A 14,714-nucleotide genomic window follows, 5' to 3' on the forward strand; every position below is an offset into this window, starting at 1 on the left:
CGGAAAGAAAGAGACCCCTGTGCCCAAGAAGTTTCTCCTTAGACCTTGCAGAGCAGGCTTCCTGGTGGAGCTGGCGGAGCAAGAGCTTTCCAGCAGGAGAGCTGGGAGACTGGAGGGAGAGGAGTCTGTTTTTGCTTCCTCCAAAGTTGCACTGGGGATCTCCCCACCACTCCAGAGGCAGAGGGAAGGCAAGACTGGCCATGCAGCTCCGGAAAGCAGCTACTCTCTTGGGGGGTACAGAGGGGAGGCCGAGAATGTCACCTTGGTTTGGCCACTTTAAAATATCACACAAGTAACGAAGGCAGTAACTTCTTTCTGCTATTCCCCGCAGCAGGGCAACTGGGTAGGCAGCGGCCTCCAGAAGGCTGCGCCCTCCTTTCTTCCACTCAAAAGGAGCCCCACCTGGAATCTGAGGCGCCAAGTATTTGAGCCTAAGGAAGCTGCCTTGGTTTAAAGCGGGTGGAGGTTGGTAGGGGTGGAGGCTTGGGAAGGCCGCTCCCAAAGGCAGGAAGAGGATTGAATGTGGAACAGAACTGTTCCAGGAGAAAATTTCCTTTCCAGCTGGACCCCAGGGCTAAACTCTGTTGGGAGAGGCACCTTTCTGTCCCTCTCAGACTGTGGTGTCCCCACCAGAGTTCCTTTGAAGACCGCTGTTCTCAGGCAGCTCTGCCCTTTTCATCCAGGCTTTGGGATTTGGCTTCTGCTGGGCTGGTGCTTGGGAACCTGCTCCCCCCCCCCCCCCGGAGCCTCCCAGCCTGCAAGGATCCTGGGGTCCGGGTGGAGATAGGGACAAAGCATACTCTATAACCTGAATGAAAGGATCCTGGAAGTGAAAGGCCAGGTCTACCCCTCTCCAGCGAACTAAAGGATGTGCTAATCAGGAGGCAGGAGGAAGTGCAGCTCCAGGATATGGTGGGGCCTGGCACCCGCATCCTCCAAGGGTTCCATTCAGGATAGAAAATGAATCTGGCTTTAGAGCTTGTGTAGACTAGGCTTCCTCCACGGCCTGGGCTCCCTGGAGCCAGCTGGGGCTGCGAGTGGCGGAGAAGGCCGGGTTCAGCCCAGAGGAAAGGCAAAGAACGAGGCTGGGACCAGACGGAGTGCTGCAGGGTAGGGGGTGAGGGCGCCGGGGGAAGCCTCCAGCGGCGTTTGGGTCCTTAGCCGTGGTGGCTTCTTTAAAGACAGACAAAGGCGAAGATGCGGAGGCTGGGAAGCCGGAGATGGGGAAATCTGTTGTCATAAAAGAGAGCGAGATATTCAGGGAGGAAGACCGAGAGAGTACGAGACAGAGAAGCCGCGAGAGGAATTCAATGCCGTGTGCGCAGCAATAAAAGAATATGACCGCTATAAAAGTTTATAGCGTATAAATTTCTGAAGGTTAAGAAACTAAACAGCAGCAAAGCAAACAGTGAGGGGAAACTTTCCGGAGCTGAGAGAGCCGCAGCTGGGTCTGGGCTCGGGCCTGGGGGTGGGGGCTGTGGACAGCCCCCACCTTCAGCGTCCAGTAGCTGGGCTTGGGGTTTCCGGGGCCCCAGGGCGCAAAGAGGGGAGAAGAGGGAAGGGGGACAGAAAAACACTTTGTTGTCGCAAATGCTTTGGAGAACGCAATTGGGACTCTTTGTTCTTCACACCCCCTCCAGAATCGGACGTCATAAAGAAGCCCCCTGCACACACACGCGCGCACACACACACACACACACACACACACACACACACACACGCACACAGCTCCGGCGGGGCCAGACGTCTGGGCGCGGGCAACGCCTGGTCCTTTTACACTCCCACTGCATCCTCTCAGGCCTCCTCTCCACCCCCCCACCCCCACCAGAAAGCCCAATTGTTTCTCCTTAGAATTTCAAACAATCGTATTCGTTTTGAAAAGTGCTAGGCTCCCCCTTTTACTGGCCTTATACGGCGCACTGCTTGGCGGCCTCCGCCAGAACTTCGGGTCTTGAAATGGGGAGCAGGAGAGCAAAAAGCTTTGGCTTTTTTTTTTTTTTTCTCTCCCCACGCCCTCAACCTTTTTTTTTTTTTTTAGCTTATCTTCACAATTGCATGAACCATCTCCTGACTTCCGATGCATTTTCTCTGGCCTGCTCTTGTTTCCCTCCCCCTTTTCTGCCAGTAGAGAAAGTTTCTCCCTGCTTGTCGCCTGGGTGGCTGGCTCTCCGCGAAACTGGCAGAGTCGGGGGCGGCGGCGCCTTTTCTCAGGACGGCCGCTAGATGGCAGCCTTGCTCCACGCGAAAATCCCCGGTGCGGCGGCTGCGGGCGCTGGCGGCTGCACAGCGCACCTTGGTCGGCCCCGAATCTACGAACTGAGCGCTACCAGAAGTCATGAATAATTTGCGCGTAATAAAAATAGAAGGTTCATTATGGCTGTTTCCCCCGTTTTATAGATTTCAGATGTGCTCGTATTGCCCCCCTCTCCTCAAATGGTCAATTTTCTGAATTTCCCCCAGGAGGAGGGCTCAGCGCTTCTCACCCACCCAGTTTCTGTGTTCGGTGGGGCAACGAATGCATAAGAACGGGGAATAATAGTAGTAGTAGTAGTACTAGCAGTAGTAGTAGTGGTAGTAGTAATAACAACAATAATAATAGGAACAATGGGTCTAAATAAAAGAGGAGAATTGGTTCGGGGGAAGTGAGAGTTTTCCGGGGAGGGGAGCAACAGGAATGTCTGCGGACGCGGGCGAGCCAGTCAGGTGAGCGGGGAGAACCGGCAGGAAAGGGTCAGATGGAAAGGAAGCTGCGGGGAACCTACTGCCCGAATCGGCGGCAGGAGAGGGAGCCGGGTGAGCCAGCCTGGGGGTGGGGTGGGGGTGGGGACAGTTTTAGGGGAAATGGATCCGTGGCTCTGGTGGGGGTTGGAGGTGCCCAGAGTCGGCGGCGAGGCGCGCTTCGCAGGAGCCCTTGTAAGTGTCGGGGTCGGGGCTGGGCGCGCGTCGGGGGGACCCGGGCGCGGGGCAGGGACTCCCCTGAACGGCGAGGTGCAGGAAAGCTCCGGTGTTTCTTCGGATGGTCCTGCGCGCCCCGAATTGGGCCGCAAAAACTTGCGCGGTTTGCGGCATCATGGAGGGGCAGGAACGGCGGCGGCAGGGAGCCGGAGCTCGGTTTTCCCCGCGGTCCGTGATTTCCAGGTGTGCGCTCGGGCTCCGTGCACAACCATAGGCCGCACGGTTCCTTTCACAATTTAGCAGCTGGAGGCCTGGACTGCGGGAGTTTTTCGTTCTGAGACCCGTGCGCTGTCTGCCCAGAGCTCCTCTGACTCCTGTCTCCTATTTCCTCCTGGCCCAGTCCCCTCCGTGCCCCTCATCGGGACAAACCTGAGCGAAAATAGATTCCCCCCCACACCCTTAAAACTAGCCCGGCCGCAGCCTCTCCTCTTTTCCCCTAGGAGCAGGTGCGAAGAGGCCCGTGGAGTTTCTCAAGTTGAGTTTCTCTAATAAATCTGCGCTCCGTTGGGTGTTTATAAATTATCTCCTCGCTCTTTCTTGTTTTTCCTTATAATAGAAACATTTTCCTCCATCAGGAATTTCTGGCACGGTGTAGGGATGATTTAGAACAAGCCATTGAATTTCTACCTCACCGGTGAGTCCTCAAATCATGGCCATAAAATCCGCCGCACTTGATAAAAATGTTCGCTTCGCCAACAACTTAACTCACCCTTCCACTGCCTCACCGCCCTCTGTAAGTCCCGGGTTGAAGATTCAAGACCTCTCCCTTCCTTTTCTCCTTCCCCTCTCCCTGTCTGCCCTCTCCCATCCTTCACGTTCACTTTCGAAGGACCAAGTGGCCACAATGATAACTTCCCCTTAGAAGGGCGATGGTTTCATTTTTACAAAGGTTGGGGTGAATCCGATCCCTGAAAGGCACTCCTCTGCATACAGAGCAAACCTCTCTCCTAACTGAACAATTAATTGAATGTATTTGTAAAGCCTCCACTTTTGTTGCTAGAAATTTTCTCTTCTTTTTCTCCCTTCCTTCTTTCTTTTCTTTCCACCCTTTGGACAGTGAGCTCCTTCCGGAGACTATTGATTCAGACCCTCAGACCGGGGCCTTCTAATGCCTAGTCCCCATTGTCACTAGGCCTGGTAGGCCAGGAAAGGCCACGGGCGTGAGAGCATGGCACCAAGTCAGCTCGAAACTGCAGTCTGTTCCAGCCCCAGGTACTCAGGTCTGGAGGGAGAGCTCAACTACAGACTGTCTCAGAGGCAGGAGAGAGAAATGGGGCACTCAGTGGCCTTGCTGCACCTCTACCCCTCTACCCCAAGCTCAATTTAGGCAGTGACAGTGGCTCAAAGGACTCTGTAAGCTAAAAGGTGTCCCCTTCTTGCACACTATGCAGCCACTGCCTAGGGCAGAGGAGGGAACAGGACAGTGGACAGCAAGGCCAGGTGCCAGGGACCTTGGTGCCCAGCAGTGGCCCCTATTTCCCTTTGATGTGCTGATGGTTTTAGCGGTGCCCTCTCACCCTAGGGTGCTGAAGACTGGCCTGGGAGGGTTGGGAGCCAATTGGGCTTGGTTACTGGGTCCTGAGGCCTGGGTGCGGAGGGTGGGCAGCCCAACTGGCTGCCATCCTGCTGGTGGCATCAGACCCCTCTCCCATCACACAAAGTTGGTCCCCCAAAGCTCTGACTGGGCCCAAGTACCTTCTAGAGACCTCCTCCCCATTCCTGCACTCCCCAAAACTAGGCTGTGCAAAATTGCAAAATCCTCAGTTGCAGGGGGAACTTGGCTCAGGGCTTCACCACTGCCCATTAACCAGAAAGTTTCTTCTCCCTGTCCTGGTCCCTCCTCAAGCCCTCCCAGACCCCTTCTCCAAAGAAACCCCGTGCTTGTTTGTTTAATAGGGGAAAGCTGGTGAGTGGTCTGGGTGGGGCAGAGAGGGGTGGTTTGGGGGCTCCAGAGAGGGGGTGGGACAGGTGCTGTCACAGCTGAGGAGGCAAAAAATCTCGGAAAAGTCACCGTTTGCGCCGAAAAAACCCATAATCGTTTTCATTTTGGCTTCGTCACCCCCACCGTGCTGCAGCCGGGCGGCGGGGGCGATCGAAGCTGCAGTTTTATAGCTGTAGAGGAAAGAACTCGTAAAATGCTAACAGCTTTTATGCGCTGCGGCATAAACAACAACAGACTCCGGCTTTATTGCGTTTTATAGTTTGTTAAAGAGTTTACAGCCGTTTTTTGGGGGGGGTCGGTTACCCAGCCAATTCCCTCTACAAGATAGTTAAACCTTTATCAATAATAAGGAAATTGATCATTAAAGCTTTAAATATGACTACCTCGTTTGTTTGAAAATATGTTTAGGACAGGAAGCTGTATGATTTGATAACTTGTATTAAAATACCAATTACATTTATAGGACCTTTTAAAACTCGGCGCAATTAAACCCTGTTCTTTTACATTTTTCCGAAGCGACCCTGACATTTAAAAAGACTCCAACTGCCTCGTTAAAATCACGAAATTAACAGCGTGCCTACGCCTGGCGCGTTGTGTCTGTGTGTGTGCGTGGTTTTTTCCGTGACTCCCCCACATCAGTCTTTGGGGGTGGTCTGCGAAGGTATTTGATTTGTTGTGAGGCGAGAGATATCTCATTAATGTAGGTAGTTAAACAGATTTAATCCGTATTCATTCTCTCTCACCCCCTCTCCTCTCCCCCTCTCTCTCCCCCTCTCTCTCCCTGGGTGTTTTTTTTTTTCTTCCCCTCCTTTTTTTCCCCCCTCGCTCTCTCCTCACTCCCTGGCGCTCTCTCGCTCTAGCTCTCTCGCTCGCTCGCTCTCTCTCGCTCTCACCCTCGCTCTGCGTTCTGTCCGGGAGGAGTACGGAGAAGCCAATAGGATGCGGGGTCTCTAATGGATGCAAATGATCATGAAAAGACAGTGCAAAATATGAAACAACTCATTTGCAGGGAAGTAAATCACCGAAAACTGTTTATGAACTGGCATCCTTTCTTCGAAATGTAAAGCGAGGACCTCTTTAAGTGGCGGTATATTTTTGTTTGGGGGGTGGGGGGTGGGGGGAGGGCGAGCGAGCCGCGGCTGCCATGCAAGCGTAGACTTTTGGAGGCTTCGCTGTCCTTTTTCTATTCCTGGAAATCACAAAAAGTGTGGTGGCTTGGAGATCTTCTTCGCCTTTTCTTTCTTTTCTTTTTTTTCCTCCTCCCTTTCCCTCTCCTTTCCTGGCGAGGGTGACTAGGAGCCGGCGAATCCGCGTTTTTTTTCTCTCTCTCCCTCCCTTTCCCCCTCCCCACCCCCTCCCCAACAGCCCCCAACTACAGCCGCCGCCGCCGCCGCCGCCGCTTCAAAATTCAATAAAATGAGCTCTTATTTCGTCAACTCACTGTTCTCCAAATACAAAACCGGGGAGTCCCTGCGCCCCAATTATTATGACTGCGGCTTCGCCCAGGACCTGGGCGGCCGACCCACCGTGGTGTACGGTCCCAGCAGCGGCGGCAGCTTCCAGCACCCGTCGCAAATCCAGGAGTTCTACCACGGGCCGTCGTCGCTGTCCACGGCTCCCTACCAGCAAAACCCGTGCGCCGTGGCGTGCCACGGGGACCCAGGCAACTTCTACGGCTACGACCCGCTGCAGCGGCAGAGCCTGTTTGGCGCACAGGATCCAGACCTGGTGCAGTACGCCGACTGCAAGCTCGCCGCCGCCAGCGGCCTGGGCGAGGAGGCCGAGGGTTCAGAGCAGAGCCCGTCGCCCACCCAGCTCTTCCCCTGGATGCGCCCGCAAGGTGAGCTCGCCGCGGGGCGGGAGGGAGACCCGAGGGCCCAAGGCCGGGCATGGGGCCGGACAGGCCGGGGCGCATTTCCTCCAGCTCCTGCTGGACCTGCCTGCTCTGTTCAGATGGCCTCCCTCTTCTTTGCTTCCTTCCTTCCTTCCTTCCTTTTTTTCTTCCTTTCTTTCTCTCTCTCTCTTTTTTTGTTTGTTTCCCTTGAAGGAGGGTCTCTAAGAGACATTTCCTGAATCCATAAACCCCTCACCCCGCCTTACTTTTCTTCTTCTCCCCCTCCTTTTCCCCCCTTTTACTGTTTTATGGGGGGTAGTGGAGAAAGGGTGGTGGGAGTGGGGGCGCTCAACTTTTGCACTTCTCAATTGCTTTATAGTTTAATTACCCTGAAGAAACTTTTCTTCTGGGGCAGAGGCTCTGGGGGCTTTTCAAGGTGGGTCCATTCGTTCCCATCCCGGCTTTTTTTATTCTTATTTTCCCCCTCCTTCACATCCTTCCTTCTAAAGTTTATGGCACTTTTAATAGATTTGAACCACCCCTACCCCACTCCCTGGTGCTTGTTACCGGGGGAGAGGGCTTCCCCTTCTGGTTCCCTTAAATTCAGTGGTGTATGATCCCCCTCCCCCCTCCCCCCGCCCCTGCTGACCGCGGCCTCCTAGCGCCCCCTCCCCCGCGCGGGGTAGAAGGTCTCCTCTGCCCTTATTATACTGGTCTCCAAGGCTGGTTCACGAATCTTCCAACCTTCTCCGTCTCTGTCCCCTCCCCCACCCTCCCCTCCCTCTGTCGCGCCCTTTCCCCCATTCCCAGCAGCCGCCGGACGCAGGCGAGGCCGCCAGACCTACAGCCGCTACCAGACCCTGGAGCTGGAGAAGGAGTTCCTATTTAATCCCTATCTGACTCGCAAGCGGCGGATCGAGGTATCACATGCGCTGGGACTGACTGAGAGACAGGTCAAAATCTGGTTCCAGAACCGGAGGATGAAGTGGAAAAAGGAGAACAACAAAGACAAGTTCCCCAGCAGCAAATGTGAGCAGGAAGAGCTGGAGAAACAGAAGCTGGAGAGGGCCCCGGAGGCGGCGGAGGAGGGCGACGCGCAGAAGGGCGACAAGAAGTAGGCTCCAACCGGGACTGCCAGGGCCGCGGCGGTCCTCCGTCCGCTGGCCTCCCGACCGCTCGCCGCCGCCGCCCGCCCCCGCCCGAGAGAGCTCTGGTCCCGCGAGCGGGGCCCGGAGCCTGGCCTCCCACCGCAGCGTCCCCACCGCGCCAGTCCCCGCTAGTGGTAGTATCTCGTAATAGCTTCTGTGTGTGAGCTACCGTGGATCTCCTTCCCTTCTCTTGGGGGTCGTGGGGAAAGACAAGGATTGTGAGCAAGGACTCCCTCGCCCAGCGAGGGTGAGCGGCTGCGGCTTGGCTGAGCCCCCGCCCCCGCCCCCGCCCCCTGTAAAAAGCCTCCTTGTGCGATGGTCTCTTTTCCTTTGAACGTGCTTCTTTGTAATGACCGAGGTACCGATTTCTGCTAAGTTCTCCCAACAACATGAAACTGCCTATTCACGCCGTAATTCTTTCTGTCTCCCTCTCTCTCTTTCTCTCTCTCTTCCCCCCTCCTCATTTTCTCCTCCCTCCCCTCTCTCCCTGTTGCCCTGCCTAGCTCGCTGGCTTTCTCTCTTGCTTCTCTCTTTGCCTCCCCACCTTTTTGGTTTGACAATTTTGTCTTAAGTGTTTCTCAAAAGAGGTTACTTTAGTTAGCATGCGCGCTGTGGGCAATTGTTAAAAGTGTTCTTAGGTTTACTGTGAAGAGAATGTATCCTGTATCCGTGAATTGCTTTATTGGGGGGAGGGAGGGCTAATTATATATTTTGTTGTTCCTCTATACTTTGTTCTGTTGTCTGCGCCTGAAAAGGGCGGAAGAGTTACAATAAAGTTTACAAGCGAGAACCCGAGACTGGCCAGGCCCGCTCTCCTCATTTGCTCCCAGCGCCTTGCAGAGCTGGGGGAAGCCGGTCACCGGCCCCCTGCGCCCGCCAGGCCAGGCCAGGCCGTGCAGAGAAGGGGGCGGGGGCTGGAGGCAGGTGGTGCGAGTCCCTTGGCTCAGGGGCGCAAGGGGTGAGGGAGGCGGCTGCGTGTGATTGGAGGAGAGAGGAACCAGGGAGGGGAGCCAAGAGAAACCCCCACCCTTCGCGTTCCGAGGCTGCGTGGCCCCGGAGACCCCCGAGACCTGGCCAAGCTGGAGAGACGCTTGGACTGGTGGCTGTATCCTCACCACCTTCCTCTTTTGTTTCTGTGTGGCCTCTCCTGTGTGTGTGTGTGTGGGGGGGAGTGCAGGGCTGCTGAGCCAAGCATATATATTTTTTTATATTTCCTAGACTCTGGTGGGGGGAGCAGGAGGAGAGGTGAGTTGCTCTTCCCTGCCTCCTCCTCTTTGGGACTGGCCGCCTAGGCCCCGCTCCCCGGTCGTGTGGCCCGCAGCCTTCCTTCCTTCGCTCCCTTTGCCTCTCCACCGAGGCATCCGCCTCCCGGAACCAGAAGAGCAGCCTACTGAGTCGCCCTCCTCCCTTCCTTTCTCTTCCCACCCACCCCACCCCCTTCGTTTTTGTTTTGTTTTGTTTAATTTTTAAGCCTTCTTTTAAGCTACCAGAAACCGCAGCATCCAACGCCCGTGGGCTGGATCCCGCGCTTCTAGGACGCCCACGAAGCCCGGCTCCTTCCCTGCCCGTGTGTCTGGGGCACCGAGAGAGAGCCTGACGCCAGGCTCACCTCGTTCCTCACCTGAGAGCCCCGGGCTGAGTTCTCCCAAAGGCCCAGCCAAGCCGAACTGGTCCCGATTAATAAAGATCTGACCTGCACGCACCCACCCGCCCCGTTGCGTGCAACCCCTGAGTTTGTTTCTCGCTGGGTAAGGGGCTGAGAAGGCGAGGTGGGGGCGACAACATGGGTCGCTCAGAGGCTATTTATTTTCTTTTCCATTCAAACCCTTCCTCTCCAAATCTCGCCTGCAAGCTGCCTCCAGCCCACGGGGGTGGACAGCGGCCCTTGAGCCCCCGGTCCCAATCCACAGGGCTTGGCTTCCCCATTCATTATTGATCATATTTTATAAATCCAACGCCACACAATTTTTTCCACATTACCGGGAGCCGTGGGGAGGCTGCCCAACTATTGGTGGAGGGGAAGTCACGTGGGAGGGGGTCACGTGGTCCAAAGAGGAAAAAGGGGGTCCTTTTTGGTGTAAATCTGGACTCTAATTCTGTAATATATCAAGGAATCTCGTAAAACCGACACTAAAACGTCCCTGCCTACAAATCATCCGGCCAAATTATGAGTTCATTGTATTATGCGAATGCTTTATTTTCTAAATATCCAGCCGCAAGTTCGGTTTTCGCCACCGGAGCCTTCCCCGAACAAACTTCTTGTGCGTTTGCTTCCAACCCCCCGCGCCCGGGCTATGGAGCGGGGTCGGGCGCTTCCTTCGCAGCCTCCATGCAGGGCTTGTACCCCGGCGGGGGGGGCATGGCGGGCCAGAGCGCCGCCGGCGTCTACGCGGCCGGCTACGGGCTCGAGCCGAGTTCCTTCAACATGCACTGCGCACCCTTTGAGCAGAACCTCTCCGGGGTGTGTCCCGGCGACCCCGCCAAGGCGGCGGGCGCCAAGGAGCAGAGGGACTCGGACTTGGCGGCCGAGAGTAACTTCCGGATCTACCCCTGGATGCGAAGCTCAGGTAACGCCGCGCACCGAGCCGTCCCGAGCCGCAGTGGCCCGGGCACACTCCCCGGAAGGCGCCCCCTTTGCGGTCAACTGCCCCGTCCCACGTCCACAGTGCTCCCGGCAGGAGGTGGGCCCTGGGGACGCGGCACCCCCTTGACCGCGACCCGGCGCTCGGCCTCCACCCCCCCTTTTGCTTGGTGCTCTTAGGCTCGCCCTGCTTCCCGGTGGATCCCTCTCTGCCGACGCCGCGGCGCTCCGAGCCCCCAGCTCACCCCCCACTCTTCCTCCCGGCCTTTTAGCTTTAAATATTTATCAGCCAGGCCGGCACGGGCTGGAGACGAGGCCGTTTGTCTTGCGGAGGAAGGCTGGGGTTTGCAGAGAATAGCCATTAAGGTCCTCCCCCTCCCCTCTCCCTTACCCCGCTGGGGATCTCGGCTCTGGGTGTGTCCCCCAGTCCCAGCTTTGATAAGGTCTAGGGGAGGGGGCTGCAGCACTGAGCAATTCTTCCCTCCCCCTTCCTTCCCAGCCAACCCTGCTCCCCCATTATTCCCTTCTGGACAATTAGAGGTGGGCTCTAGAGGCCTGGCAGGAGGAGGGGGCATGAGAGATTAAGATCCAGCCTGGGACACAGAGGCAGCGAGGCAGGTGGCAAGATGGGGGCGCTGAAGCCAAGAGAGATGAGGCTCCTGACCCCCCAGTGAACTTGGGAAGAGGGTGGCAGGAGAACTAGAGAAAAGGTCAGAGGCCGCATGGAGATACAACTGGCTTCCTCCGGTGCCCTTCCCGGGGCTCCTAAGTACCCTGGAGAACTGGCCAGCAAGTTTGCAGGTATTACTCCAGAAGAGTGAATGTCCTCTTGGGGGAGGCACTAGACTTTATGCAGCCAAATCAAGAGTTCGAAAGTATAGACCACTGAGCCAGTTGCTGCAGGAACCCCAAGAGATCAGGTGCCCCACGGGGTTTCCTGACAAACCTTTCCCAGACAGCCTTCTTAATGCTGCCCTGGACTCAGGAGCCAGCCCCCAGGTTCAGAAGGTCCAAGACTTGTGGTCAGAGGCTCCCAACACAGCCAGGGTTGAGGGCCAGGAGAAGCCCAGCTCTTACACCATCAGAATTGGTGGTCACGGTCTCCATTACCTGCTCCGTAATTCAGCTGCCTTTCCAGTTGATTTATCAAAGCCCAAATTTTTCTGCTCATAAACATTTCAACTTGGCTTTTATCTGACTTGAAATTAGGGCCCCCAGTCCCACCTCCCACAGGCTACTTCCCTGGAGGGCTGGCACCAGCACCTCCTCCACTAAACCATCCCTCCCCCGCCAAGCCTCCTCAGGGTTTGGGGCCTAACCTGGGAAGCTTTCATCCTCCCCTCAGCCCCCGCCACCTGGATACTTTATGTTCCACCCCACCCCACCCCACCCCAGGCTGCTGTCTGTACTCCTGCGCCTTCCTGGAGGCCCAAAGGTTGCTTTGCAGAGCTGGGTCGTCTGGGCAGGTGGGCAGGTGGGCAGGTGGGCAGGCGGGAGACCCTGGTCCTGTCAAAGCCTCAGACACTCACTGGAAAATAGGCATCAGAGGGCAGCTGCTCTTACACACACTCCATGCTCCAAGGAAATCTGCAAATTCTCACCAACTCCTCACTCCACGACAGGCTTGGGGGAGGGAAGGAAGGGAAGGATTGGACCTGTGAGGGTCCTTTGTCTCCTTTCTTGGTGGTGGTGGTGGGGGGGGGGAGGATAAACAACTCAGGCCAGACCTAGAGCCTACTTCAGGGTCACTTGCATGGTTCCTATTGTCCCCACCTCAAAGACCATCAAAGCCAGCATCCGAGAGGGGAGGCTTGGGGTCCCTGGTCCTGAGGGTGACCGAAGGATTAAGGTTCCTGCATTCCACATACACCCCTTGGGTGCTGGCCCTTTAACAGCCAGCAGTGTAGATGTTGGGTTCAGAAGCTCTAGGCTGGAAGACTTCTTGGCTGGAAAATGGCAATATTTGCCTCTGGAAGCCTGTAAAAGTGCGCACTGAGGAAGAGGGCAAGCATAGGCTGGGGGATGGAAAGTGAAAATTTGGTTTAGTAGGAACATGGACCCTTCCAACCTCTGACTTCCAATCACACACAGGGCCTAAGAGGGAGATGGGGACTCTCGTGGCTTTGCACCTTCCTCACGCACTGATTTTCTTCTCTCAACGCTGGGCGCAGGGACCGACCGCAAGCGAGGCCGCCAGACCTACACGCGCTACCAGACGCTGGAGCTGGAGAAGGAGTTCCACTACAACCGCTACCTGACGCGGCGGCGGCGCATCGAGATCGCGCACGCGCTCTGCCTGTCCGAGCGCCAGATCAAGATCTGGTTCCAGAACCGCCGCATGAAGTGGAAAAAGGAGAACAAGAGCGCAGGCCCCGGCGCGGCGGAGCAGGACAAGGCAGAGGCGGAGGAGGACGAGGAAGAGTGAGGGACGGAGAAAGGGTAGAAGAAGAGAGGGATGAGAAAGGGAGAGAGGAAGAAGCCCAGCTCTGGGAACGGAACCAGGAAACTCAAATCAAACAGGGGGAAAACCCTATTTAAGTGAAAAGCAGTTAAATTTTTTTGTAAGGAGAGAAAGTGAAATTTTGTTTTCTTAACACTGAAAAAAATAACTACCTATAGAAAAGTCTTGCCGGGGGTTTTGTTTTGTACAATATGGGAAGGACATCGTCTACCTGTTCTATAGCTTTCCGGAATTCGCCTCCCCTTTTCTATGTTGCTATTGTAAGGTCTTTGTAAAATGTTGCTGTTTTGTAAGCCCCCTTCTTTGACGCTGTCTCTTGTGGTCTGCACTGACGTGTGTTGTTCTCTTGCCCTCCTGAGTCCCCCCCCCCCTTCCCAGTAGCGGCACTGAAGGGGCCTTAGGGAGCCCGGAGTACCCACTAACTCCATTGTCCTCTCTACGCACCTGCCCTGCCTGATGCTCCTTGCTCCTCCTACCCCTGTTATCCTCTTTACGTTCTATGTGTATCTGAAGAATGCGGAAATAAAACACAATTAAAAACCAAACAGACAGATGCTCTATTTTCTGGGGAAGGGTGAGGGTCAGCCATGCATCCCAGTAACCCCCGTGGTAGCCTCTGCTGCTGGTCCCCTTCTCTCCTGGGGTCTGCTCTTATTCATGGCGCCCCTGCTCTGGGGGGTGCCAACTAGTGAACCCTGACACCACGCACACATTCCCTTTCCTTTTTCTACACATCGTGACATACATAAATGCACACACTCACACGTATTTACCGGCTGATGTCACACGTAAACACGCACATTGTCCCCTGCATTTACAAAGAAACACTCATATTCATATATTCACACAAATCCACACACAGGCATTCACGCATCCCAACTCCACGCCCAGACACATGCAGTCACGTTCGCACGCACTCACACGTTAACACACATTCACACTCACTCGCAGACACGTTTATACACAGCCATGTGCATTCGCACATTGGTTTATAAACACACAGATCCACATTGGCCGTCCCCAAGTAAACACACCGATGGGCCCACATGTTCAACCACACGCATTCGCAGAACCAAACCAAACCAAACCCTTACAGTTCCCCAAACTTCCTCCCCGAGGCCTTCAAGCCAGACAGACTGGGGCTGAGGCCGTGCCACCAGGGCGCAAGCAGCTGGAACGCAAAGCGCTGGGCCTCGGGCACAGGAGGAGCAGAAGGACAGGGAAGATGACCACCCAAATCCACTTTGATTCTTGGGCGCGTCGGGCCGAGGCCAGGCGGGCCGCAGAGACCCGGAGAGGCCTCCAACGCCTGGGCGCTCCCGGCGCCCCGCTCACTCGGCAAACATTTCCCGCAAGAGCTATTCGGTTATTTTATTTCCATTTATTTGCAGTTTCATTTATTTTAATATATATTCTAATTTAACACAGTGACCCAAACAAAACTTTAAAATGGTGGGAGGGGACAACCGAGTCGCGGGAACGCGAACCTGAGCGCTGCGAGTTTACCGAGTTTACCGGCTGATGTGGCCGCATCCCGGCGCTGGGCGCCTGCCGCGCCGCCCGCCCGGCTCCGCCGGCTTCCTCCGCGCCTTTCGCCCGGTTCTCGGCGCTGCCAGCCGCCTGGAACCTTCTCCGCAGCACAGAGAAAGAGAGAGAAAAAAGGAAAACATTTTGGGAGAAGTTATTTCGTTTCTAAATTTGGGCGCTAGTAGCTCAATTCAAAATACCGGAATATTTCAGGGGGGCTGGGAAACACGAGGTGAATTTTGTTGTTCTTGTGGTTGCTTTTGCCC

At 55.7% G+C, this 14,714-nt stretch overlaps 2 protein-coding genes across 8 annotated transcripts; both read left to right on the forward strand.

Moving 5' to 3' along the window:
• The first annotated feature begins 2,685 nt into the window (after nucleotides 1–2,685).
• On the forward strand, nucleotides 2,686–8,674 carry HOXB8 (homeobox B8). 7 transcript variants are annotated; one of them, XM_053911318.2, is made up of 4 exons: nucleotides 2,686–2,703; nucleotides 3,531–3,589; nucleotides 5,758–6,737; nucleotides 7,542–8,674. In XM_053911318.2, exons 3-4 carry the CDS (start codon nucleotides 6,314–6,316, stop codon nucleotides 7,847–7,849), a joined length of 732 nt encoding a protein of 243 aa, XP_053767293.1. In that variant the 5' UTR covers nucleotides 2,686–2,703; nucleotides 3,531–3,589; nucleotides 5,758–6,313; the 3' UTR covers nucleotides 7,850–8,674. The 7 variants fall into 7 exon arrangements, with proteins under 7 accessions (XP_053767293.1, XP_053767296.1, XP_071075471.1 ...); XM_071219370.1 differs by lacking the exons at nucleotides 2,686–2,703; nucleotides 3,531–3,589 and adding an exon at nucleotides 2,789–2,913 and having other exon boundaries at nucleotides 5,758–5,984; nucleotides 6,263–6,737; nucleotides 7,542–8,669; XM_071219368.1 differs by lacking the exon at nucleotides 2,686–2,703 and adding an exon at nucleotides 2,853–2,913.
• A 1,239-nt stretch (nucleotides 8,675–9,913) lies between these two features.
• HOXB7 (homeobox B7) lies at nucleotides 9,914–12,988 on the forward strand. The gene is made up of 2 exons (XM_024573150.4): nucleotides 9,914–10,446; nucleotides 12,632–12,988. Exons 1-2 carry the CDS (start codon nucleotides 10,047–10,049, stop codon nucleotides 12,883–12,885), a joined length of 654 nt encoding a protein of 217 aa, XP_024428918.2. The 5' UTR covers nucleotides 9,914–10,046; the 3' UTR covers nucleotides 12,886–12,988.
• The last annotated feature ends 1,726 nt before the right edge of the window (nucleotides 12,989–14,714 follow it).

This window comes from Desmodus rotundus, chromosome 9 (assembly GCF_022682495.2).
Source record: "Desmodus rotundus isolate HL8 chromosome 9, HLdesRot8A.1, whole genome shotgun sequence".
Taxonomy (NCBI): domain Eukaryota; kingdom Metazoa; phylum Chordata; class Mammalia; order Chiroptera; family Phyllostomidae; genus Desmodus; species Desmodus rotundus.